The sequence below is a fragment of the Diorhabda sublineata genome, chromosome 3, assembly GCF_026230105.1.
Source record: "Diorhabda sublineata isolate icDioSubl1.1 chromosome 3, icDioSubl1.1, whole genome shotgun sequence".
Taxonomy (NCBI): Eukaryota; Metazoa; Arthropoda; class Insecta; order Coleoptera; family Chrysomelidae; genus Diorhabda; species Diorhabda sublineata.
In genome coordinates, this window is record NC_079476.1 from 6,680,823 (window position 1) to 6,699,196 (window position 18,374).

Consider the following 18,374-nt stretch of genomic DNA (forward strand, 5'->3'; position numbering starts at 1 on the left):
GCATTCTAATTTTTCTACACATATATCATTGTATGGATTTAAATCCAATATGACTTTGTATGTGGCACTATCTAAGCTGAAACGCCCATAGGCAGATTGAGCGGTTTATACCTGTGAGATGTCGCTCTTTAAAATGCTGCTCTTCAAAAACTATTCAAGATACTACTTGAACAGGATATTCTTGAAGGTGTAAACTATCGAAAGATTTATTGAAAGTGTCACACTAATATAGCGCCTTTATGAAGGGTTCTAATCACTATCAGGGTGCCAACAACAATAACCCTATACCCCTATAGTTATTACAGAAAATTGTTTTTACTAAAACATATTGTATAATGTTGAAAGAATATTTGATTATTTTTTTATTTCTTTGTAGGAATTGACTAAACTTCATCATGAAAATGTTGTTGCATTGCTAGACTGCAAGGAATCTGCTAATTATGTCTTCTTGGTTATGGAAGTAAGTAAAAATTCATTTATTTTCATATATTAATGAATTTGTACTCTTATTAAGATCATTAGTGAAGCTAGATTTATTGTTCTATCGAATTATCTTGAAATCATTTCTTATAAGTAATAAAATCAGGAAATATCTTTTGGCATAGCCAGTCATTTATATATTTATCACTTTAATACAATTTAATATGTTCTAAGTCACAACATAAATAAAATGTAAGATAAATCATTAAATTCAATAAGATAAACAGGAATATACAAAACCCAAAAGAACAGACTCAAAAATTGGCCTTATGGTACCCGAGATTGAGGAATATATGAAAGTTTAAGACATCAAAATACATACATATACTGAGATCTATCTGCTAGGTATGAAGAAAAGAGACTTTGACCGGTATACTAGGCCAAGAACCAGCAGTAAAAAACGTTAAAATTTTTATGAAAATTTGGATATAAGCTCTATTTACCCCCTTATCAAAATCTACCTTATGCCGAAAGGTGCTTTTTATTTTTTTAGGGGTGAAAATTACTCCTTATCGTGAAAAATTGAAAAATTTCCGATTTTAGCATGTATTTGAGTAAAATACAGTTTAAATGAAATATCCGTAGATCTGTTAATATTCTCAAACAAGTTTATGATTAATTGGACTCATGGAACTCCTCCAAAACTATCCTCTGAGGGTAGTAATATTGAATGCTTTTTCTAAAGATACTTATAATCTCGATTTTCATTAAAATTTTAATTCCAGCTTTACTTACCCTTTTCTATGAAATCTTCCCTATGCCGAACTGGGCTTTTCATATTTCATTATTGCAAAAAAAAAGTTTTGCTTATCCAACCCACCTTCAATGAGCAAAAATTTCAAAATTGCATTTGTTTACAGAAATAATAAAAAAATTGAAATAATTTTTAAAATCAATAATTTTTTTAAATAATATAAAAAACAATTTTTTTCCCTGAAATTTTGAAAAAAAAATCAGGTTTTTCGCCAATAACTCGCTCAATTTTCAAGCTAGAAAATTTTTTAAAGAAGCATTTTGGAGGGGATTTCAAGTACTTCAACGTCATACCAATTAAAACTTCTCAACTCCCAGTTTCAAAAAGGGTTCAGCTCAAAGGGATTGCATAAGCCACATTTGGTATGAGAATGCAAACTTTGAACTAATTTATCTTCCTCAATTTTGATGATACATAGGTTTAAAAAAGCTCAAAATTTTTAGGCAAGAAAAACCCTATAATTAACATTTTCTCATAACATAGCTTTTGGTTTATTTAAGAAAAAATTCATTTTTTTTTTCAAGATTACGGAAATGCAGTGTTCAATTTAATCAATTATTCTTTCAAAAATAAGCATTCAAAACTGGTCAATTCACATGGATCATATCAATAATACATAAATAAAGTTAATTGCAAGTGGATTACGGTTAATTTCAATTAGGGTGGCAATGGCGAGGGTATAATTATTTTCCAAAAAAAGAACAAACCTTATTTTGTTATAAATCAGTCAACTCTTATGCAAAAGACTTTTGACAGTGCTCATTTTAAAGGTTTTTTTTATGTGATTCGAAAAAGAGTTATTTGAGGTTAAAGGTTCTCAATTTCGCGCTTTTCCAAAAATAGTCATCCTTCAACCAGCAATAAATAAGTTATTATTGAATTTACAGAGGTCCATAAAAAACGAATCTCTTTGCTATTTTATTAGCTATATTCATGTTCTGAAATATTTTGCTGATAAAATCGAAACTTTTTAAGCTAATGAAAAACGGTAAAAAATATGCGTTTTTTTTCAATGAAAAATGAGCAATTTCAATCATTAATAACTCTAAAAGACCTTTAGAAAAAAAATTGTGGAGTAAAAGTTGCTGACAATTAGTCAATCTATCGACCTACGAGATTATTTTGATAAAACAAATTTTTATCCGAAGGCAAAAGCACCCTTCGGCATAGTGTATATTTTGAAGGAGGTTACAAATGCTACCTTAATACTAAGTTTCAAGAAAATCGACCTTGATTATCAAAATTCCACGAAAAATCAGCTGGTACCTGTCCTATACCTGACATGAGGAATTAAGAATTTTTAAAAAACAAATTAATTTATCTTTATATTATTTTAATCATTAATAGATGTTTATGAATTTCGAATGGAAGCATATTGAAATATAAAATCAATTTTTTGTTGAGTCTAGTTTGAAAAAGCTTTGTAATTATTAGTATCAATGCAATAGGTCTCTATAAAGAATTGTAAAATGTTAATATATTAATGTTAGATGAGGTATATTTTAAATTGGAATATAATTTTTGTCTGTAAAGTTGATTATGTGTTAGTTAGAAGCAATAAATACCTTCATTTAACAGGTTGACTACGTTTCTGAAATATATAAGCCCTGCAACTCTGCGTTACCGGTCCCCTGGGACTGGTGGTTTGACATGGACATGATGCAATACCGGTCTTCAGGGGCCTGGTAAAGACGTAATTAACTTTTCAATTTTTGTAGTTCTATGATATAAATTATAGAAGGTTTAAGATCAATTATTAAAACTAAAAACATGTAAGAACTTACTGTTATCATCCGTTCTGTGATCAGTTGTCGTGTTAAAGAATTTTTAGTGTCAGGTAGCTTACTATGTTTTATAGATTTAGAAAAAAACATCAAACATTGTGGAGGACTTCATGATGCTTTATTAGTATGAATGCTATTTTGAAATAAAAAAATTTACATAATAAAACTAAGTATATTGTTAGAAAGAAATAATTTAGCTCCAGAAATACTAACTTTTTTTTATGAATGCTATTAAAACAAGTTAAACACATTCCTGGTTGTGCAGGACATCCATTGCCCATAACTTGTTACTTGCATTCTTGCTGTAATTTATTTCACTTAATTAATAATAGTATCTTTTTCTTTTTTGGTCCAGACGGTTTAACAAAGGTATGTAGAACTCTTTTGGTAGTCGTGGTTTCTTCGTGAACTATTAGAATATCAAGTAACTCAGTGTCAATCTTCGTCTAAATTCTATTAAAGACAATTTTAAGGAGGAAGTAACTTTGTTATAGATAATCCAATGATTAGGACCCACCTGTTCGCCAAAATCCACTCCTTTTTTTGCTTTATTGTAATCAATTATTGCTTTTGGTTTAACTATAGGCTCCCCTTGCCAGTTTAACTTTCCTGTTGGTTTAAAAGTGGTTATATGAGTTGGATCAGTACTTAACATTAGAAAGGTCCGTTTGGTGTTCTGAGTACCACAAATTTCTCTATTTTTAATTTTTTTATGTAGTTATTTGGGAATTGCCTCTTCCGTTGGACCGCAGAGTGCCAAAATAAATTTGGTTTTTTAACAGTGATCTGGTTAAAGATAAACTAGTAGCCATGTTTGAACTTAACACTATCAAGTAGATCGTACACTATCTGTTCACTCTGGAAAAAGATCCTGCGTCAGTAGACGTATTTTTACCACAATAAACGATTATGTGGTTAGTATATCCATTCACTGTACAAAATTTATAAAATTTAATTCCATATTGGTGAGTTTTATTGGGAAGATATTGTTTTATTTGTAGCCTCCTTTGATAAGGTACTATACTTTCATAGACTACGAAAATTCGTCTTGGAGTTAATGCAATTTGAAAATTTCTATTCAATACTTTCAAAACTTATAGAGGCGATCATCTTTATAACACTGCTCATTATTAAAAAATCTTCGTGATCATTTTCACTTTCACTATCTGGCAACTCTGCCAATATATGGTCCCTTGACTCAGTTGGACTTTGGCGCTCATTTACCACACTTGGGTTATCTTCGTTATATTGTTCTTTTTTCAGTTGGAGTACAAGGTTCGTTACAATCTACACTTTTTGTGTTATTTGTATTGGATTTTTGAGTTAGAAATATTATTTTTTTAACACGAGATGACATTTTCATCGCAACAAAGCACAACAATTGAAGTTAAATTCTCCTGTAAAAACCACAGCAGTCATAGTGAAATGAATATGAGTGAATCTAACCATTTAGTAAAAATATTGAGAGTAAACAATAAATGTTGAAGGAGAACGACGGGTTTTTCGATAGAAGGTAAGAATGGAGCGTCAAATAAGTTGACTTGTATATGAGGGACTCAGAGGTGGAGTGGATCAAGTCCACCAAGCTAATTATAGAGAAAATGTAGGTCAAAGTTTTTTAGGTTTAATAATTAAAACACAACTCCAAGATGAAAAATGAACGAAATACTTTATTATACTTTATATTTTACAGATGTAAACTAAAATAACCTCAAATACAACTGGGGTAATTTCTAAAAACTTTTATTTAAAATTTTTTGGACTTGAACCATTTTATGACTGAAAATGTTTTGCATTTTAAAAATTAACAGGTTCATCGGTATGTTCACACACACAACAATAAATTTTATGGACTTGATCCATTTCACCTCTGAAACGAATAAGCAAATTTTTCAGAAACCAAATGAAAACCAACTCTGGCTGCTTTAATGCGTGAAGTGCGACTTGATTCGCTCATCTACTGGAATAAACATTGTTTAATATACCTTTAAAGCGGATTAACTTGAAATAGTACCAAATTGAACTTGATCCACTCAATTCTGAACCCCTCATATATGTATATTGGTGGATCATATACATCACAACCCATAGAATCTATTGCACCCCTCTTTCTTGCTGCGATTCTGGAGAACCCAATGTTTACAGTTGATCTGTTAATCCCCTCTTAGAAAGCTCGGAACTTGTATTAGCTGTAGCTTCCAGAGATCTTCATCTAATCTTTAATACGAATCCAGGTGTAGTGCTCTGGAGCTCTATAGAGTCTTACACGTCAAGAGAATGCGGGCAGAGGTTTTGTCCTTTGTTCAACAAAATCTACACGCCACATTATCTAGGTCTAGGTATTCCAAAACTAGTTGGGCTCTTAAAATTTTAGAACTTAAAGCTCTAATGGCTGTTTCACTATCTGACAGGATGAACTGGACACATTTTTCAATTGCATAAATTTCTGCTTACAAAATGCTTGGTGTTTTGCCTAGGCTTTCAGAGTAGACCCGTACACTCCTACTCCAGTTCTGTCTGCTGTTACGGAGCCATCTGGGTACCATTTGATGACATTTCTGTTCATTTGTATATATGGATGTTTTGATCCCATTTACTTTTACAGCTTAGTTTTAAAGGGAATTTTTCCCCAAGCTAAACTTTTTCAGTATTTCATCTTGAGGTATAACCCAAATTTATTCATTCTGGAGAACCCATTGTTTACAGCTGATATGTTAATCCCATGTCTTCTTATAAAGTTCAGAATGTGGACTGGCTGTAGTTGCCAGAGATCTTCGTCTTCTATTTGATAGTAGGAAATTTTTCCTCAAGCTAAACTTTTTCTGTATTTCATCCTGAGGTATGACCCAGATTTAAACACATTTGTAAGATTTTTCGGTTTTTCTGAGTGAGATTTTTCTTTGGAGATTCTGTGAACATTTTGAGTTATTTTTTTCCGCCACGCTTTCCAGTACTATATGGAGAGGTGAGAAATTTAGAATCATTTTTAGCGCAGCTGTTGAGCATGATTTCCTGGCACTAGTTGCGCATATGCAAGTCAGTCTTTGTATCTTCGACAGACAATTGCCGTGTACATTCACAGAAGGATCACATCATCAGTGCTTTTGTGGCTTTAGTGGTTATCTCCGTTTCATCTTTATTCCAGAGAAGTTTAGTATCTAGTGTAAGTCCCAGATGTTTCCCCTTTATTTTCCTTTCTAGCTTGATGGGCTTGAGGTTCAGCTTTTTCTTCCTAGTGAAGGTAATTAGGTAGGTCTTATTTGAATTGACATCTAGTTCCACTGATCGACACCACCTTCTTGTGTGTTTGAGTCCTCTTTGAACTATGTTACCGGCATAGGATATGCCGATCTCAGTCACCCCCATAGGAGCTCGTCTACTACTAAGCTCCACATAATTGGGCACGCATCTCCCCCTTTTGGTCATTCCCTGTTAGTAGTAATGGAAATGGTGTCTTGTCCTACCTTCTTTTCTGTTATTCTAGTAGATAGTAGTTGTGCCATCATCTGGAGGTTGTCCTATCTACTCCTCTCACATCTACTGCTTTTTTGACAGCCTCGTGTGTAGTATTGTCAAAAGTGCCTTCTATGTCAAAGAAGGCACATATTACGTCTTCTTTGTTCGTGAGAGCATTCTGAATTCCAGTTGTCAATTGTACCAGTGCAGTCTCCGTAGAAGTTATTATTTGATATGCAAATTGATAAAGATGATTGCCACTTCAGAATCTATGTTCTAATGTAGTTGTCGACAGCTTTCTCCGTCGTTTTAAGTAAAACCTATGTGAGGCTGATTGGTCTGAAGGACGTGGGATATATGGTGTCCTTCATTCCTTGCTTTAACCCTTCTTCATGGCTCTGGTTTGTACCCCAGCTCTAGACTGCTTCTACTAAGGCGTAATTTCTTCCTGTCCTCTTTGAAGAAAGGCTGGGAAGATTCCATTCTGGCGACTTGAACGGTGTTTAAAGCCCATTTTATACATTCACCCCTACATACGTGCTAAGCTAATGCTGGAGTTTCTCTCGTAAGACAGTCGACTTATATCAAGTGATGTTCACCGATTAATGTAGACTAAAGCATTTGAGATACAGCAGGTCGAGTTTTAGAAATAAATTTAAATTATTTGGATTCTGTTAATACGCATACCCATAAGGGAATGTTATTTGGGCGTTTATTTATTAATATAGGTCAGATGAACTACAAATATTCCTATTACTTTAGAAAATATTGAGCATTTTCTGAAAAATCTATACAGGAGACTGTTGTTAAAGTCAGGGGAGTGTGAACTTAAATAAAAAAATATAATTTTAGTATCGAAATTAAATGTTTTTTCATTATTATAAACTTTAGAGCTTAAGAATTAAGTAACTGAATAAAAAACAATTAAGGAACAACTATCTTTATGTAATATTGTACTTAGCACTGTAATCTTAATATTTACTTATTATTAATTAAAATTACATATATTGAAAGGGCTTTCAGTACTTTGAAACTAACACTACAGAATCAGTCTTGCAAAATAATTAGTTATTTCTAGCATAAATAGGTATAAAAGCAGTATTTACAGTCTTATTTTTTCTCGGAAACATCTACTGGTGAATCAAACTTGTAAAACATTATATTGCCTTTTAAAACTATATTGGGATTCTGTACCACTTGGTCCATTGTAATGTCTGCCTCATCATCATCATAGTATCTAAATATATGGTCTTCATTGTCACAGAGCTTCAAGAATGTAACCCGGATTTCGCCATCTTCTTCATCAATTTTGTCAATTATGCTCGAATATCTATATTCCATATTTATTTTGCCAAGCAATTTCACAACAATATAATCTTCAGTTTTGAATGCTTGTACTATAGCAGAACTAGGTCCAGCCTCAGTCTCAGATTCTGAATCAGTGTACACATCTTCTACATTAAGTTTTGGCTTGTCTTCATAAATTATTTTTCTGGAATTAAAGTGCATACAACAGTCATTGTCGCAAACACAGCTTAAATTTTTCATCCTATGTCTATTTCCGTTGGATTAAAGAATTTTCCAGTGACTTGATGGACTTTGAGGGTGCCAACAAAATTTTTCATTTTAGTTACTTCTCTATCGATTTCAGCGCTCATTTCTTTAATAGCTTCATCTAGTATAATGGTGAAACTAACTGCAGGACACTTCTTTTCAATGGCTTCCACAAATTTTTCCGATTTTTGACATCGCCTCCCTCCAGTAGCGACCAGGGTATCTGCAGTACTCTCGCAGGTATCTCCAACGCCGTCTGGAGCACCTTTACCATGGCCACTTTCCGTATTGTTCCAAGGTAAATTTTGCAAATGTGGAAATCTCTTTGATATTTTCGTCGCCATAATGTAAAACATGCTTTTATTTATATATTGGGTAACTGGTCCATCACTCAAAAAATGCAGGTGTTTAATTTGAATTGGCTCCAAAATGAAACGCTTGAATTTCTTGAGAATATTTAGTTAAATAATTTTCAGAAAACTCCATGTGAATAAGAGCGTCTTCTTCTGTCAGTGTACTACTAAGTTTCTCAATTGCACTGAACGGGTGTACAATATTTCTTTCGTGACGAAAAAATACCTCTCAATTTTATAATGAGGTCAAAGGGTTTCTTAATGTATTTGGTTACTCGACGAGTCTATGATTTCGAGTCTATGAAATCAACATTTTCAAATATCCATTTCTTACAACTGATATGTCTTATATTATCAAATTCTTTATGAGAAGGAATCTTATTAACACACTTTTGACAGTTTCTAGACAAACATTTCCCATTATAGCGGTCACAAAACAGCTCTTGAAGAAATCTACTTTTAAATCTATGTTTGCGTGAGTCATGCACAAACAAGTATCACGTTTATCATGACAATTCAAAACGGTCGCAGTCTACAAAAAGTTGGATAACTTAGTGCGAAATTTCTCTTGTCTTGTTTGAATTATTCGTACAACCCTAGTCGAGTCAAGCATGTTTCGCCTTTGTTGTCGTTCTGATTTTCTCGTTATAAATTATTTCTTTTCCGCACCTACTATTGGAATCATCTTCATAGAAATTAACAACTCCTCTTACATATGCATCTGAAATTTTATTTTTTCTTTCCAATCGTTGACCCGTTTTTGCCTTTTTTATTCTTTTGTAGCTTATTACACCGGTGTTGTTCATTCGCCGTAACTTATACTTATCAACTATCTTTCCACACGGACATATGTAATCATCCAATGAAAATTCATAATAGACGACCATTTTAGTCCAAGAGCTAGCTACAAAAAACAGCATCAATTTGGTACACGGCGTTTGAGTTCGTGAACTGTAAGCAAATACTTAGTACATCCCCGAATGGCATTTCTGGCTGTTCGTTCAGGCCGCAAAAGATAATTGCAGCCAGTTTTCGACGACGAAAAATGTGCCGGAAAAACTGATGAGGTACACATGTGAAAATTGATGCATGCTAATGTGAGAACCTCAACTAAGAGCGGTACACTAATGCCAGAAATGAAAAAGGTTGGAAAACCCTCGCCAGACGCGACTCAAAGATTCGGAAAATCCCTACGGAAAAACCGACAAGGTACACGCGTAAAATTTTTTTCACATGAATTTGGGGAACTTAATTAAGAGCGATGCATTAATGCCAGAAACGCGATCGGTCGGAAAACCCTCGCCAGAAGCGATCCAAAGTTCGGGAAAATCAGTCAAAAAAAACGACATGGTACACGCGCGAAAAATTTTTTTGCGCTTCTAGGGACCCCAACTAAGAACGGCAAAACAGTGCCAGAAATGTATCTGGTTGGAAAACCTTTTAAAAAAATTAAATAAGGTCGACGTAAATTTAAAATCGATAGCATTCAAAGTTGTTAGAGTCCAGAGCTTTTTCATTGACACCACTAGAAATATCGTTTTTTTCTACCCCAAATCAAAAAATCATCGCGATACGCTGCATATTCGCTAAGTTATTTCATTTTTCGTAGCGCGTCCGATTTCAAGCCGCGTTCCCAGTTTCTGGCGTCTTAAATGAATGTATGTTTGTATAAAATCAAATTTTGAACTGCGTATGTATATTAAAAATAAAATGGAAAGAAAAGATTTATGAATTTTCTTGATTAATAATAATAGTTATAGATTCAGGAGAATCATAAATCAAATAAATAATGCTTTTCAATACCAAAAATATATACTTAATTACAAAAATCCTAAAAATACAACTATAATACAGAATGAATATTCCTGCTTCATTTTCTTTACAGAATCGCCGCTGGTTTTTGCGCATTGATAGTAAAAATCACTTTAATTCATTCATCCGTATCATCTGCCTCACTCTCCACGTCATATTCGCAAATTACATTTACGTCGATTGTTGAAAGTTATGGATAGGTAATCGTGATTATTTATATTTATAAATGAAATACACAGTGTTTAACATTCATATATTAAGTCTTTATTTAAAAGACTACGTTTTCGAGAAGCGTCCTCACGCTTGAAAGAGTCGGTTTGTACTATCTAAAAAACTAATAATAAAATATTTACAATGAGGTCTAAGCCTCTCCTTAAGAATCGTAAAATTACAGATGTTTTACTAAAATATATGCATTTCTCCGAAAAGTAAAAGAGTCCTTTGTGTGTCCCATGTGTCCGGGGTCATAAAACAGAGGTAGGACTTACTTTTCCTATTCTAAAATATCTTTCAACTAAATGTTAAGTTTCCTTAAACATAAAATCTAAGCATAATGTTAAAATACTAAAATAAAAAATAATTTGTAAAATAGGATTCAATTTTGCTCAGAGAAATTCAACATCGACCTTATTTAATTTTTTTAAAATGTTTTCCGACCAGATACATTTCTGGCACTGTTTTGCCGTTCTTAGTTGGGTCCCTAGAAGCGCAAAAAAATTTTTTCACGCGCGTACCGTGTCGTTTTTTTTTGACTGATTTTCCCGAACTTTGGATCGCTTCTGGCGAGGGTTTTCCGACCGATCGCTTTTCTGGCACTAGTGTACCGCTCTTAGTTGAGGTTCTCACATTAGAATGCATCAATTTTCACGCGTGTACCTCCTCAGTTTTTACGGCACATTTTTCGTCGTGGAAAACTGGCTGTAATTATCTTTTGCGGCCTGAACGAACAGCCAGAAATGCCATACGGGGATGTACTAAGTATTTTCTTACAGTTCACGAATTCAAACACCGTGTACCAAATCGATGCTGTTTTTTGTAGCTAGCTCTTGGACTAAAATGGTCGAATGTATAATTTAGAGAATATACTCAAATATAAGTTCTGTTTTCGCAACTTCAAAGGCTTATAAGTCAGAAACCCGAATTTTTTACATCAAGTTCTGGAACTTCCTGTATAAATAATTCAAAAGTAGTTTATAAATAGATCTAGCAGGGGAGAGAATATGATGTAATGTTTTGAAATGTCTTGTTTTGTTTTATAATAAAAAATTATTTGTTTACCTAGATGGAATAGTTTTAACTTTTTATTAGATAGTAAATGTATCATAAAATGGATACAATAAAATAATACTCAAAATCTATCAGTGTGTGACATCTCTTTATAGATATATTATACCTTTAATATCAATTTTTCAAATATTTGACACATAGATAGCAATAAAAATTAATTAAAAATGTACTTACACAAACATTGTCATCATATATAAATATTAGTATACAATTCACTGAACTGCTTAGATACATAAAATATATTCAAAATTATTACCTAAGCATACTAATTGTGCTCTCATTTGATATCTAGACAAATATCTAATTTATTTATAATCTGCTTTAAATCTATAATTTCGTACGTAGACAAACTTGAAAAGTTGAGTTATTCCAAGTTCATTTTTACGTATTTAACCGTTTAATAGTTCTGTCGAGACATACAGTCATTATTAAAAAGTAACAAAGCTGCAAAAAAAACCCAATCATGTGATGCATCCATATTAGTTGGGCTTTCCTAATTTTAAATTTTCAATTAGTGGTAACCACACCATAAATTTCATTCCATACCTTAGCATAATAAGGAACATTTAATGAAAGGTAAACAACCAGAATGATTTATGGTTTATGATAACTTAATCTTAAGTATACACCAAATTTGCTAAAACACTACCTCATTATCTCAAGGTGTTGTCTATATAAAGAGTGTGTAGTTTTTGACTTTATTATTGGCTAAAAGTAATGATGCATTACATCATCCTGTAAGCTGAACATACAATCTGATCACTAAAAGATTTTCTTAATGTCATACTTGAAAATTGAAGATAGAAAAATATCTTTCATGTAAAAACAACCTATTTCAGTATTCGTATTGTTTTCAAATCCCCTTTTCAGCTAGCAATTGAAAAATTTACCATACGGCAAGTAACAAACGCAATTAGGACAAAGCTAAATCCACGTATTAATAATTACGTTACCCTTACATCCACCCCCACTTTGGACAGAAAAAGGTAATTGGGCTAAGACTAATAGCGAGAAAGCAGCACTGTTTGGCAAGCATTTGGAAACAGTCTTTCAACTGTTTCCAATGGATCCCAATGAAAACTAAGATGCTGAAATTAATGGATGTTTAAAATCTCCTTTTCAGCTAGAACTTCCAATTAAAAAATTTACCATAGGTCAAGTAACAAATCCCTCCTGTTTTTATTATTGGTTTATATTTTATAAATTGCATTTGCTCTATTCCTTTTCTTTTCGTATTCGTCCCTACTTTGTTCATCTTTTTTTATCGGCCATTTTGTTTCCTTTTTCCCTCTTTAGTGTCTCTTCTGCCGTTCTCTATTTTATAACGCTTTTTCACTGACTCTAAACTGTCAGCTGTCGATTTATTTTCCTTAGGAGTGTCAACACTTTACTGTGTAAATGGTGGCAAATTTAAATCTGGGGTTAATTTTGGAACATGTGGAATTAAATATAAGAATTTTTTCATTTGCTCTGAAGCTGATTCTATATTAAACAAATTTTACTGATGATGCATTTATGTACCAAAAGTCAACCAATTAAGCTTACTTCATAGAAATTGGTAATGTAAGTTATCACAGGGCTTTTAGTGAGGTCTCCAAAAGTCCTTTTTTTAATTGTAGGTCCCTAAATGTCCCTTTTTGGCAACACTGTTTTTGATAGATCACGCATGAATCTTGTGCATTGTGTCATTGTCAAACTTGTTCAGTTTGGTGTATAATTTAAGCAGGTGTAAACCTTATAAGGATACGGCTGGTGCAAGAATTGAAGCCACATGATCTACCACAACGTCTAACATTTGGTGAATGGGCGTTGGCAAAGTTGGAGGGAGATCCACTTTTTTATCGAAAAATTGTGTTCAGCGAAGAAGCTCATTTCTGGTTGAATGGATACGTCAACAAGCAAAATTGCCGCATCTGGAGTGGCAACCAGCCAGAAGAATTGCAAGAGCTACCAATGCATCCCGAAAAAATCACTGTTTGGTATGGATTATGGGCCGGTGGCATCATTGGGGTGTACTCCTTCAAAAGCGACGTTACTGGCGAGCACTACCATGTGATCATTGACAATTTTTTTGCCCAAAATGGAAGAATTGAACATGCCTGACATGTGGTTTCAACAAGTCGGTGCCACATGCTACACGGTACGCGAAACAATGGCCAAATTGAGAGCCGCCTTCGGTGAACAGTTCATCTCACGTTTGGGGCCCGTCAATTGACCGCCTGGATCGTGTGATTTAACGCCTTTGAACTATGCCATATTAAGGCTAATGTTTAAAGGGATAAACCAGCAACGATTGATGCACTGGAAGCCAATATTGAAGCATTTATTCGTGAAATACCGGGCGATATGTTGGAGAAATTGTGCCATAATTGGAGCTTGTACATCTAAAGCGGAGCCGCTGCCAATATTTGCATGAAATCATCTTCAAACATTAAAATATACTGATCGTTCTATCGATTCAAATAAAGATTTCTTCTTCTTCTCTTTTTGTCTATCGAGTAATTTTCTGTGATCCTCGAATATTCTTGTTGATATTTTACCCTTGTCTCTTCTCTTTTTAGCTATCCTGCGTCCCATCTTTTTGTGCTTTTCTTTGTTTCATAATATCTGCTTAGTTCTAGATTTTTTATTTTTGCCATACTAGATAATGGTCTGCTTGTAAGTTCTTGTAGCCGTTGTTTTTCTGCTAATTCCCATTGTTACTAGGATGTGATCTATTTGGGTTTTGGCGTTTCTCCCTGGGTGCCTCCAAGTTGCTTTATGTTTTGTAGGGTGCTCGAACTTGGTACCTGTGCTCGTTATCGTTAGTTTCATTATGAATTGTTCCTTTTTTATTTCCTATCACATTTCGTAGGTAATTTTCTTTTCCTAGTTGTGCGTTTGCGTCTCCAAGAAATATTATCTCGTCTCTCTTTGGTATTTTCACCCCTACTTAACTTAGCTCATCATAGAAGTTATCTTTTTCCTTCTCTTCTGCCACCTCTGTTGGTGCATATATATATATATATATATATATATATATATATATATATATATATATATATATATATATATATATATATATATATATATATTGATAACTGTAACATATTTATTCTTTAATTTCAGTCTCAGAGTTGCTATTCTTCCATTTACTGGTTTGAAATCTACTATGCAATTTCTCATTTCTTTCCTTGCGTAGAATCCTACTCCATTATTTTCCCTTTTTGGTTCTCCGCTAAATAGGACTTTGTATTTTTCATTTTTTATTTTTCCCGCTTTTTCCCATCTCGTTTCTTGTATTGCCGTGATATCTATGTTATATTTTTTTATTTCCTTTGTTACTTCTTCAATCTTTCCGGTTTTTAAAAGTCTTTATGTTTCATGTTGCTATTAATAGTTGTTGTCTTTCTTGGTTCTCCTTCTTTGATTTAGTCTTGGTTGTTTGTTCATTGCTATTTTTCTGTTTTGACTTTTGTAGTATCCCCGTATTGATTTTATTTTTTTTGCCATTTATTCTTTTATTTTTACTATGCTCATTAGCATTATTAGCATTCCCATTATTATATTTGCAACTATTACTATTATTTTCCTCTAACAAATTATTATAACCAACATTTCTGCCAAAATTACTACTAGAGCTACGGTTCTTATTACTAAACTTATTACTACTGTCGTTTTTCTCCTGTCCTTGCCTTTTCGTTTCTTCCGTTTTCTTGTATTAGTTTTTCGAATAGTTTGGCTTCACTATTTTTTTCTCTGCGTTGCTCCATATCCATTTTTCCCCTCTATTGTTATTTTATTATAATCAACTTTTACTATTTTTCCTTTTTCTGTCTATTCGCTCTCTCCCGCAGTTTTTTTCTTTTTTCCAGTTCTCCTCGTGTGAGATCTTCATTAATGTATATTTGTTCTGTTCTGATTTCTCTTAATTTGTGCTTATTCTGGAGGATACTGTCTTTTTCCTTTTCCGTGTTTAATTCTATTAAGCAAATTCTCTTTACATTTTTTTTTGCTTGTTTCACTTCAATATTCAGGTTCAGGTGCGTTTTTGTTATTCTTTCAACTGCTTCCTTCAAACTCATTTGATCTTCTGTATTCAGTTTTATACCAGTTAGCAACAAGACACTTCTCTTTCTTTCTTTTTCAAGTCGATCAATTGATTTTCTTAATTCTTTCAGTTCTGCTGTGATCTTTCGATTTTCTTCTTTAATGTTCTCATTTTCCTCTTTTAGTGTTTTATTTCCCATAGTTAATTTTTTTTCTTTCTTAATGTCTTCCTGCTCTGTTCATATGTGCTCTGTCTCTCTCTCTCTCTCTCTCTTTATCGCTTTTTGGTCTGATTTCATCTTAGTAATTATGTTTACTATTTGATCTAGCTTGTCTTCATCTTCTTTGTTCCTTCTTGTTAGCGATACTACTGCTTTTTTAGTTGAATAGTCATCATCTGAATCCATTTTTTTACCCTTTCTGTTTTTTGAAATTTATATTCTATTATTAGAACTCTATTTTTCGTCTTTCTTTTAATATTGTTAGTCCGTCTCTGTATCGTAAACTATTTTTCGCCTTCTTTTGCTTCTCCTTATCTTTGGTAGATATGTTTTTTGTGGTTTTGTTTGTTCGTTCCTATTGATTTTGTACAATTATAATAAATGTGTTATTTGTACTCACTATTTGGACAGTTGTTTGGAGTTTTCAACGGATTTTCCTAGTTTCAGTTATGTTTGTTATGTTGATATTCGTATTAGATTTCTGTTTTGTTTTATTACTTTTTTAAACTTTTATAAGCTCTTACATTAACACGTGTCTATTTCCGTTTGCCAGCTTAAGAAATAGATATGAAAAAAAATGTTAATGTTAATATAATTATTACGGTATTCGATTAAATACTCTTGACTCGGCTCCTTCATCGCCTCGTCCATAAGCGTCAATCTCGTACCGTCCTAAATCACTTCCCGGACTTACAACGTAAGTAACTATTGTGGTATTAGGTTATAAATACTATCGATATATGACAAATAATAATCTCGAAATGCCTATTTTCTCACGAATTATTTCCAATATTTTGTATAATTTTCTATTATTTTGGTTTCTTTCGTTCATTCCTCATTATTGTGATTCCCGTATTCTTTTTGTTTGTTTAGTGTTTTCCACTCATACTAGCTGTATTCGAATACTGGTTGAATGCCTAATTCTTTCTTCTTATTCTATTTTTTCTTAATTTCACTTCCATTGCTTAAATCTTATTTCAATTTAATATCCAAGATTCAGAGCTTAATTTTAAAATTATGTGTATATATATATATATATATATATATATATATATATATATATTGTTTTAAAAACTTTTCAACCCTTTTATTTTTATTTACAGTCAACACGAATTTTTTTATTTATTTTCTCCTCCACTATTTCTATGTTTATGTATGCTACTTCAATTATTTTGTTCTAGACACGTCTATCTTTCAGGACAATCTTATATATTAAAAAAATTGATGATTTCCATTCGGAGTTCGTTCAGGCGTTCTACCCAACCGATTTGCTTAATTGTTTTTTTCAATGAAAGGTATTGATGCACAGATCAGCCATCAACCATCGGATTTCATCTAATTTTCACCATTCTCAAGTTATACTCAAATGCAATTTCCCCCTGTACATTACTTATGGGAGTTTTTCACATACACACGTTCTATCCTCAATATCTCAGGTTCTATTCAAGATAGAGACTTCGTTTTGGTTTAAGAACACTCGCTGAAGCACCTTCTTTTTTTTTGAGTTTTTGAACACTTAAATCGGTTGAGTTGGAGAGGAGCTAGGCGCGGACATTCAATGTGGAGTTATGGATTTTTGTAGGTTTTTGGCAATTTTTCTACATTCAAAGATCTATATCTCAGGTTCTAATATAGCTACAGACTTCGTTTTGGCTTAAGAACACTCGGTGAAACACCTTCTTTCTTTTGACTTTTTGAACACTTTAATCGGTTGAGTTGGAGAGGAGCTAGGCGCGGACATTCATTGTGGAGTTATGGATTTTGTATGTTTTTGGCAATTTTTCTACATTCAAAGATCTATATCTCAGGTTCTAATATAGCTACAGACTTCGTTTTGGCTTAAGAACACTCGCTGAAACACCTTCTTTCTTTTGAGTTTTTGAACACTTTAATCGGTTGAGGTGGAGAGGAGCTAGGCGCGGACATTCAATGTGGAGTTATGGATTTTGTATGTTTTTGGCAATTTTTCTACATTCAAAGATCTATATCTCAGGTTCTAATATAGCTACAGACTTCGTTTTGGCTTAAGAACACTCGCTGAAACACCTTCTTTCTTTGAGTTTTTGAACACTTAAATCGGTTGAGTTGGAGAGGAGCTAGGCGCGGACATTTAATGTGGAGTTATGGATTTTTGTAGGTTTTTGGCAATTTTTCTACATTCAAAGATCTATATCTCAGGTTCTAATATAGCTACAGACTTCGTTTTGGCTTAAGAACACTCGGTGAAACACCTTCTTTCTTTTGACTTTTTGAACACTTTAATCGGTTGAGTTGGAGAGGAGCTAGGCGCGGACATTCAATGTGGAGTTATGGATTTTGTATGTTTTTGGCAATTTTTCTACATTCAAAGATCTATATCTCAGGTTCTAATATAGCTACAGACTTCGTTTTGGCTTAAGAACACTCGCTGAAACACCTTCTTTCTTTTGAGTTTTTGAACACTTTAATCGGTTGAGGTGGAGAGGAGCTAGGCGCGGACATTCAATGTGGAGTTATGGATTTTGTATGTTTTTGGCAATTTTTCTACATTCAAAGATCTATATCTCAGGTTCTAATATAGCTACAGACTTCGTTTTGGCTTAAGAACACTCGCTGAAACACCTTCTTTCTTTGAGTTTTTGAACACTTAAATCGGTTGAGTTGG

At 33.0% G+C, this 18,374-nt stretch overlaps 1 protein-coding gene across 8 annotated transcripts in view; it reads left to right on the forward strand.

Moving 5' to 3' along the window:
- The window catches only part of LOC130441901 (serine/threonine-protein kinase ULK2), a 119,502-nt gene that overhangs the window by 2,310 nt on the left and 98,818 nt on the right, over positions 1-18,374 (forward strand). For all 8 annotated transcript variants that reach the window (XM_056775754.1, XM_056775757.1, XM_056775752.1 and 5 more), the window contains one exon: positions 377-460. In XM_056775754.1, the coding sequence (XP_056631732.1) occupies positions 377-460 (84 nt within the window). The remainder of the gene's footprint in view (positions 1-376; positions 461-18,374) is intronic.